At 27.8% G+C, this 9939-nt stretch overlaps 1 protein-coding gene across 1 annotated transcript; it reads right to left on the bottom strand.

The window, feature by feature from the left end:
* Nucleotides 1-7165: 7165 nt before the first annotated feature.
* Nucleotides 7166-9328, bottom strand: LOC145185173 (cell division control protein 42 homolog). The gene is made up of 4 exons (XM_080060991.2): nucleotides 9133-9328; nucleotides 8506-8578; nucleotides 8130-8239; nucleotides 7166-8057 (listed from the first exon to the last, which is right to left on the bottom strand). Exons 1-4 carry the CDS (start codon nucleotides 9235-9237, stop codon nucleotides 7770-7772), a joined length of 576 nt encoding a protein of 191 aa, XP_079917117.1. The 5' UTR covers nucleotides 9238-9328; the 3' UTR covers nucleotides 7166-7769.
* Between the last annotated feature and the right edge of the window lie 611 nt (nucleotides 9329-9939).

The raw sequence follows: 9939 nt of genomic DNA, 5'->3' as shown, positions 1-9939 counted from the left end.
TATATATATATATATATATATATATATATATATATATATGTATGTATGTATGTATGTATGTATGTATGTATGTATGTATGTATGTATGTATGTATGTATGTATGTATGTATGTATATATGTATGTATGTATGTATGTATGTATGTATGTATGTATGTATGTATGTATGTATGTATGTATGTATGTATGTATGTATGTATGTATGTATGTATGTATGTATGTATGTATGTATGTATGTATGTATGTATGTATGTATGTATGTATGTATGTATGTACGCATGTATATAAAGCATTACTTTAACGGCGAACGAACCTTTTCCTCAATACAGTTCTGCTTCTTGTTGAATTTAGTGGTTTTAACTTTTGATTGCTTGCACAATTTTTTTGCCTCTCCATTTGAACTTGGATAATAACAAAAACATTCTCTATACCATTCGATTTCGTGAAATCCTTAAACTTCTACGGTGTGAATTAGGCCTACACTATCCCTGGTAAAATAAAAACTTTTTTACAGAATAATTTGTGTTTGTGTTTTAGGTCTCTAATCCATTTTCTGCGTCTCTTTTACTAAAACCATTTCATTTTTTAAATCTGTTTAGCATTTACCAAAAATTAGTTCAGAAGAGTTGTATGCGTGCTATTGCCGATTGTCTGGTGACTGCAGCACGTTTCTTAAATCAACCTACTTATAAGTTCGCTCTTCAGTTCAGTTAATCATCTTAGAAAAGCATTTTTATATTTTCAATGCAAAAATTTGGTATTAAGCTTTTTTATTGCTTAAATCTAGGGTTAAGGAGGACGTTAAATCTAGGGTTAAGGAGGAACTTGAAAGAGGATGTGTGAATTTCGTACAAATAATTATTAATGATAACCGGTTTATCACAAACTGACGTTTAAATGATTTTTAAACTTTAATTTAAATGGTTTTTAAAATATTAACATTTACTATTATTAAATAGATTTTTATATATAATTTTATGAGCAATTTTTTGTTACAAGAATCGAGTAAACTTAAAAGTTACTTTAGACCAAGCATTAGCTTCGTCAATTTGTTTTTATTTGATATTCAAAGCATCTGTTGTGATTTTTCTAATAATAATAGGTAAAATTTGCAATAATTGATATATTTATTTAAAAAGCTAATTTCAAAACTCTAAAAGAAGATTTGAGATACAAACATCTCTTCTAAAATTATTGAAATTTATTGCGCAATAGTGCTTTTCAATTAAATTTGCTAAGTTTATTTTTCAAAAGATACAATTTTTGTATGAAAATAAATTTTCTCACACGAAACACTTTTGGTGCTTTAAGCGAACAAAAATTTTACTTTAATAAACTGTTAGAAACTTATTTTAAAAGACTAATATAAAATTTTGTACTTTATTTGTTATCATCAACAGAAAAACCAAACGCCGAAACTTAACTTAAGGGTTTAAGTTTCGAAGATATGAGAAAAGGAGCTCAATAAAATATAAAGCTTCTTTAAATATCAATACTTAGTGATAAAAGTGTAAAAAAATACGACAAGTTGATTGGTTGTTGTTATAGTCGATCAATTGCTCAAGGATTCACCGGTTGTTCTAAACTAAATGGCCGGCATCTGGTTCTTTTCCCATGTTGTTGTTTGTTCTGCTTTTTTTAATAGTTGAGTTTATCTGTTTGTTTTGGTTAAGGATTAGACGATGTTTTTATCGAATCTTTTAAGGTGGTACAACACCAGATTAAAAAAAAATTAACAACCCTTCAAAAAGATATTGTTTTTAAATGTGGGTTGACCAAAGAGTTTCATTTAAAAACAGCAAAGAATTTTTTTTTAACTCAGCATCAAAACCATAATGGTAGAAAAAGTTATTTAAAAAATGCCTTTTTTTAAGACTAAATTTTAAAACAACATATCTTGAAGCATCACCATAGGACTTGAAATTTTTTACCCTTTCTTTAAACATTGATTTTATCAATTTAACAAAGAGATTTTTAAAATATCAAATTAAATGAAGAATTATGATGATCTATGCAAATATTCCTTGAATATTACCCGGCAAAAATTGTTTTTGGTACACGAGTCCGAATTTGTCCATTAGGTGTCTCGCTAGCATTTTGAATATAAACATTTTGATAAAAATTTATCTGATTGTAAGTTTTTATGATTGATAGAACAAAATTTTTTATCCATAGAGGTATGGTAGATTTGGGCCTGTAATTCTATTGATTTAAAGTCCAGAATTTGCACCAACCATATTTTCTGTGAGAATAAAACTGAAGGCAGGTATAGGAACCACATGAATTGATGAAGCGCAACATAATTTAGTAAGCAGCAGTTTTATATGCTAGTATAATTCTTTTTTGGGAGAAAATGCTTTAGCAACCAAGTTTAAAATTTTTTCCCTCCATGGCTAAGCTAAAAAGAAGCTGAATTTCTTAATAAAATGCTCATATCTCAAGATAGATAAATTATTTGGCTCCGAAACCGTGGATAAACATTCTTTAATAAACTTGACAAATTAGTAATATATAAATGAAAATTCTATTTTCTAATTTTATTTTTTCTTGATTTTTTGTTGCACCACCTTATTTCTTTTTTTCTGAATTTAATGTTCGTTTAAATGTTTCCATCTGTTTTTATTTACAACCAATAAACTCATGCCAAACCCTAAGTGCTCTTATCAAGTTGATAAAAAATAAAAGAAAAAGCAAACTTCCGTCGACACTCCGTTTAGTTTCTTAAATAAAAAGAATATACCGAAATGGATTGTTATTTTCTTTTTTAATTAAATACCGTTTAAGGTTTTTTGCATAGGTTAAAACCTCCTTTTACAAAAGCGAACACGTTTCAAAAATTTTAAGTATGATGGTAAATACATTTTTGGAACGTGCGTCTTTAAAATTCAGATTGAAGAACGCTTCAAAATTGAACCAGGAGTAGATTCTTTTGCCGATCAAGGAGTAGTTTGTTGCATTGCTGTACCTGAACCGGTTGGTTCCATTATTGACTCCAAAGTAGAAGTAGCTAGTTCACTGATAATAGGTGTTGATCGTGTAGCTGAAAAAAAAATTTATGCTTGTATTAATATAATCATAATAAATTAACGTATATTAATTTTTTATAATAGTACATGAAGTTATCATAATACTGTTATCAAGCAGTTGCATTTCTATGAAAACAATTCTATGGTGGCAATTCCATGGTAACAATTCCATGGTAACAACACTATGGTAGAAATGATAAAATTTGCATTTATATTTGATCATATAACTCACGATATCTACACATCATTTTTTCCCCCTTCATTCAGTTCTGTTTTCACAATTGTCTCGGGTATCAAGACAAACCTCCGCTCTCTTGGGACGTTAATGCGCATTATCACAAAAACAGTTTCGTTGTAGTGGTTCATGTCTTTCTGGGTAATAATTAAGCTGAAATCTATGAACGGCTGGTTAACGTATAAAGAGTTACGTTCAAATATGATTACATAGTGTAAAGTTAGAATAGTGTGATGTGGAAAGTTTTACGCTTAGTTTGGTAAAACTCCCCATTTTGTTTTTACACTCGTTTTACAACTCGAACAAGATTAGTAAAATGGTTTTAATCAGAAAAATGATTTCACGGATTTCTGATACTTTTCCATGAAAATTATTTTCATTCTGATCTATATAAATTTACATACATATACCATAATGAAAATACATATATCAGAATGAAAACTATATACTTATAAACTTTCCATTTATAAGTTAATTTAAAACTTGTTTGTACAGTGTGTCCAGAACGTTTATACGATGGCAAATTTTTATGATATTGATCTAGTTTTTTTGATGATAATATTTTCAAAACAAAAGCTTTTTTAAAATTTTTTGTTAAGTAGCATTTAGTAAGCTTTAATTAACAAAATAAAAATTTTTGCAAAGGAACTTTATAAATTTATGCATACAAAAATAAAAGAGCAAGATATAGCTATTAAATGGATTTTTACTAAATTTAAATGAATTGAAATTACTCGAAAAAACTTTTAAAAAAAAGAACAATTCGAAAAATGATATTTTTGTTTATGTCAATTAATTTTTAAGGCCTATCAGACCTTGGAGAACCTTTGACAATCTCAGTTTCTATAAACTTTTTTAATGCATTTCAAACGCAGATCATTTCTGAAACACCAACTAAGTTTGCTGTACAAACATTGGATTGGTTTCCTTTTTATTTAAACCAATTTGTCACTTAACACTTTCATGGATACATTTATCGCTCATTTGGTTAAAACTTTACCAAACCAAATTTGAAAAAGTATAATACTTCATGAAAATTTTTTTGGTAAGGTATTAAGAGTTATTGTCTGAGAAATGTAGGCAAAAAGAACAAATTTTGGAAGTGATGTAAATGATTAGTTATGTCAGCAGTTAATTCATTAACTTAAAAAATTCCATCTTTGTTCCAACGCTTAAAAGGACCACAAGAAGTTTTCTCTTTATTAAAATATATATATTTCTCATAAGAACTGACTTTATTCTTTCTCTCTGACATATTTTGTTTATTGATGATTATTTATTGACTAATATTAAAAAAATGCAGTTTTTACTAACAAATTTTAATTCTTCTACTGAAAACTGCTGAAAAAAATTTTTGTTATGTAACTCAAGTAAACCATGGTATGTACCAAGTAGTCATTAACAAAAATGTCACACAAGTCGGCAGTCATTCGTCCCCTCAGTATTATCTCGTTCTATCTACAAATGAAACAAATAAAATGTTCTGTTTGATATATAAAATACATATATATACATATATACATATATATACATATATATATATATATATATATATATATATAAATACAATGTTCTACCTGATATAATATTTTATATTAGATAGAACATTGTATTTATTTATATATAATTTTTATTTGTTTTTATTTTGATGTGCTATATGTGTTTTTTTCAAGTTCTCTTGTACAGTTCCTTTAAGAAAAGTATAATATCAAAATATTCAATAGCAGTACTAATTAATAAGGCTGTAAAGTAGCCGTTGCTAAGTATATCTATACCGTTGCTAGGGTATTTTTTTTGTTAAAAAATTGGCAAAATTAGGCTACTAGGATTTCTGTAGGCTTTTTATCACGAGAGCACATGGATTTTTTTTCAGATATTGGAAGATGCATATTTAAGGAAAATAAATAACTTATACTGTTCATGGTGGACCTAAGGCCACGGTTGTTATGGGTAATCTATCAAAGCGCGTTGAACGCAAAAAGTGATTTTTGGCAGGTTACTCCTTCCCAGGTCCTTGCATGCACATGGTTTTTGTTCCGAAAAATCAATGCATGTCTTAGTGTCTTTCAAAAACACCTAAAAAAACTACGTGCAAGTATTGGCCTAAAGAGATATTAGAGCTCAAAGTTAGGGTAAAATTTCAAATGTTGTGGTTTCGGACAACGATTTTTAGACTACTGAAAATGTAATCATGTTGAATTTTTACTTTTACTGTAGAAATCTACCCAGATTAGTAAAAAAATTTTAAAAAAATGTTTCTGTCATATTCATGTTGCTAAAACTACTCCTCAATGTAGCAATTGCATTCCATGCACAAAATTTTCTCAAAACGCGCCAAATTTTGGGATCCAATATCTCCGAAATTAATAAAAATTTTAGAAAAAAAAATTACCAATGGCCTACTTTCATTGTTTTTTACAAAATATCTAAAAATGAGTGCAATTTGAAGACATCACTTCCAGACTTTGCCTAGATTTCTCAGACAAAAGTAATTAATAAGTAACAAATATTATTATTTTCCGAAGAAAAGGGAGTTGGATAGATCAAAAAACAAAAAAAAAAAAAAAAACACAAATCGTTTAAACTTAATGGCCATTTATTCCCAGGTAAAAATATGGCAACTAATTGATCAATTATCAATAGATGAGAGGGAAAAGTCGCACATGCGCTAGAAAGGTACCAATAGATAAAGGAACTCTTACTCTAATTAATAATAATAATAATAATAATAATAATAATAATAATAATAATAATAATAATAATAATAATAATAATAATAATAATAATAATAATAAAAATCAAAAAAAAATCGTTTACTTTGACAATTTTATCATTAAAAAACTAAAGCTGAATCATAAAAAATTTGCCCTCGTATAACATTTCTGGACACACTGTGTATATACAGTTTTCGTACTTATAATTTGTTGATATAGTTTTCATACTTATAACATACTTATACGTTTTCCATTTATAAGTTAATTTAAAACTTATTGACTTAGTATATATAGATACAGCTTTCCATTCTGACCATTTGCCGCACTCCTTTAATGACAAGTAAACAGGGGTTTGTTACTTCACTAAAATATAGTGACTTATAAAGCTCTAACCACAGTTCTATCTGTTGAAGAAATATTTTCAGGTAAGAATAAACCAGAGGTGTATTCAGTTTATACTCTCTTCCTAAGAGACGATAAAAGAAACTTAACCCTAACGACCGTTAAGTATTGCGATATCCAGACGTTTTTTCATTTATTTTGTTCTTCTTGTTTTACTTTGAAAAACTATGGAAATTAAAAGGCTCTTAGTGAGATGGTGCTTGATTAAATGATAGCTGTATTCTGGCTTAGTATTGGATAAGTGGAGAAGGCGCTGCGGATATTTAGACGTAAATTACTAGAAAATTGAATCCACATTTTTTTGGTTCAAATCATGACCCTTCCCTAAGACAACCCGTGCAGATTTCCATTTTGTATTGGTACGATGCTAGCTAAGTTAGTTACAACTCCACTGAAGGCAAAAGCCTTTGAACGCTAACTTTTATTTTATTGATCATCTGTAGTAAACTCATCAGTTTACCGGGTAAGAAGCGATTCCTTTTTTCTTTGAGTTATATCATTGGATAATAGATATGTAGAACAGATTGAAACGCCTCTTTAATACTTTAGAAAATTCCACTGCCTCAGTCAAGTTCGTTCATTGATTTCACTATGCAGCCTGTTCTATAAGTTTGGAGTTTTCTCCTAAATCTAAATGAAATTTCCAACGGTAGGCTTGATATAGGATATTGCTATTAAAATAAGTGACAGCTTATAAAATCGAAACTTGGAAAAAAGTTAATCGTAAAAGACAGTCGATTTCTTAAAAAGAACTCACAAGAAAACCACTTAACTAAAAAACTACATTGATTCAAAGATACAAATAAAATGTTTATTTTCGCAAACTATAAACTCCGTAAACGAAAAAAAAGAAAATTTCAAGCTGAATACATGGTGCTAACTACAAACACAATTATGTACACTTGATGGTTTCCAGCAAGAGTAATAAGAAAATAAACTCCTTAAGAAATGTCAGTAATTTTTTTGAGAATTTAACCTACAGTATAAGTTTCCATTCATGCGCTCCCAAACGATTTTACTTTAAATAAATGGGGGAGGCAAGTTAAGGGAGATAAAAATATGGCAGCTTGGTAACCAACCACCTTAATTTACTGTTTTGAAAGTTCTCGACAATAGACTGTGTTCAGTTTATAAAATCAAATACAAATCGTGCTAGAATTTTACACAAATATTTTTCTATAGCTTTATCTTAAAGATTTATAAAAAAGCTTTCAAAAAATCAACGAAAGAAGGTACAAACTTTTATTATAGAACTTTCTTATTAAGGAATGAAAGTATCAGAAGATTTATGAATCGAAACACATATATCTGCCAATAGACGTTTCTTTATCCAAGGAAAAGTTATGATTTATATTCCATCACAGATAATGAGCGCGATGGGAAATGCAGTTATTTAAATAATTATACACTTTTTCTTTTTGGGTTGTTCTGGTGGTTCGAGGGCAGCTAGAATTGCTTCGTCAAATACATTCTTTAACCCTTTCTGTGTGAGAGCTGAACACTCAACATATTTTACAGCACGAAGTTCACGAGCCAACTTATCACCTGAATCCACTGTGATTGGTTTTTGTTTTGTTTTAGCAAGCTTTTCAATGATTGCACCATCATCACGTAAATCTACTTGAGTACCAACCAGTAAAAATGGAGTTTTAGGACAATGATGTGTGATTTCAGGAACCCACTAAAAAAAATCATAAAAAGATATCATTTAGGAGAAAAGGATTATGAAAAATCCAATTTATATATCCCTTACCTTTTCTTTTACATTTTCAAAAGAAGATGGTGCAACAACAGAGAAACAAACAAGAAAAACATCTGTCTGAGGGTAAGAAAGAGGTCTTAGCCTATCATAATCTTCTTGACCTGTGACAAAAAAATATGAATGTTATAGAAAATTTAATTTAATTAAAAAGGTAAAAAAAATTGGGATAAATTACATTTTGACAAAATTTATATTTTCTAAGTAAACTTTCATATAAATACAATTTATGCTTTAAAGTTTAAATAGATTCAAGAGAGAAAATGCCACTAGTGTGCAGCCCAAAATTTTTTGGACTAGTAAATTCTCAGAACTTAAACAGATTTGAATACAACAAAGACAAATCGATTGTATTACAGAATTAATATACCTGCTGTATCAAAAAGACCCAGAGTATATGGTTCTCCTCCAATCATAACTGTAACAGCATAATTATCAAAAACCTTTAAATATGAATGAAACACAAAGTAAAACACAAAACCTATATTCTGCTGACTATAAAATATCAAAAAAATTTTAACAAAAAGGAAATTCCAAATTAAAGTTTTTTGACAGTTAAGAATAACAGTAAAATTGTTTATTTTTTAAAAATACAGGACTTTAAAAATTTACCAATCCTCCTTAAAAAAATTTAAATCACATTCATAGACTTTCTTGATCTTTTCGATCAGGTGTATAAGTATTATTGAGAACACCTCATACCTATTAAGTTTGTAGTTGTGTTTTCTTTAAGTACAAAAACAATTAATGATAATTTATCAAAACTTATTTTTATAGATGACACTTAAGTTTTTATACTCTTTTTAAATAAATAATTGTTAAATACAGCATTTTTAACAAAGTTCCAATTTTTGGTAAAATTTGAAACACTAATCTTCTTCCTTTTATAAGGAAAAATCAATACTTATTACCTTTTGAGAATATGAAGCAAAGTATAACAGTATGCATTAAGGGTTTACAGTATACTAAATTGCTTAGCTAGGACACGTTAACTTACCGTTGGAACATATTCACTAGGAAATTTATTTGTTGTATATGAAATAAGTAAACATGTTTTTCCCACAGCACCATCTCCAACTACTACACATTTGATAGTTTGCATTTTCTGGTATTTAAAAACTTTTAGTGTATATAGTAATAAGAAGCCTAAAAAAAAAGAAACTTATTTACTCACAAGTATATTTAAACAAGTAAACTAAAATAAAATATTATGATTATCTTTCATGGGAAAATTGATTCTATAATTTCTATTAAATCTAGAAGCTGCTTTAAACTAATAATAAGAGAAGAAAATAATAAAGTAGGACGTGTATATTATCAAAATTTGCAGCTACTAATCACATTGAAAGCTCAAGCGGGGCTAACTATTAAACACTCTTAAAGAAATAATATACTTAAAAAAAGAACTCCAAACAAAATGAAGTTGTTTTGTAATATTTAAAAAAGGGTTTTATATCTTTTTGGTTATTGTTAGAAAGAATATTTAGTAACCAAAAAGGTTTAAACACAACACTTAGAAAAAAAACTATTAAATTGATTAATTTGATAATCAGAAAAAATCAGACAGTGATTTTTAAAAACATTTTAAACCTATCTATTAGTGGGTGAACTACTCTATATTTTTATGTTAAATATAGTATATTACAAATTGTTTAATTTTAAAAGACAGTTTAAGGCACAGATACTATCTTTATAATTAAAAAAAAAAGTAAAATACAGAATAAATTTTATATCTGGTAAAGAGCTAATAATTTCCTAAATAATAAAAAATTTATGTGCTTTTGAATTTTTTTTTTTTTTTTTA

The sequence above is a fragment of the Hydra viridissima genome, unplaced genomic scaffold (assembly GCF_058129835.1).
Source record: "Hydra viridissima isolate aposymbiotic clone 2 unplaced genomic scaffold, HvirCarnegie_v1 scaffold_9, whole genome shotgun sequence".
Taxonomy (NCBI): domain Eukaryota; kingdom Metazoa; phylum Cnidaria; class Hydrozoa; order Anthoathecata; family Hydridae; genus Hydra; species Hydra viridissima.
This window is presented reverse-complemented; position numbering and strand designations above follow the sequence as displayed.

Coding starts and splice junctions, on each gene's coding strand:
- LOC145185173 (XM_080060991.2), bottom strand. CDS start 9,237: ATGCAAACTATCAAATGTGTAGTAGTTGGAGATGGTGCTGTGGGAAAA. Junction 8,579..9,132: donor CTAGTGAATATGTTCCAACG/GTAAGTTAACGT, acceptor TCATATTTAAAG/GTTTTTGATAATTATGCTGT. Junction 8,058..8,129: donor TTGAAAATGTAAAAGAAAAG/GTAAGGGATATA, acceptor GATTTTTTTTAG/TGGGTTCCTGAAATCACACA.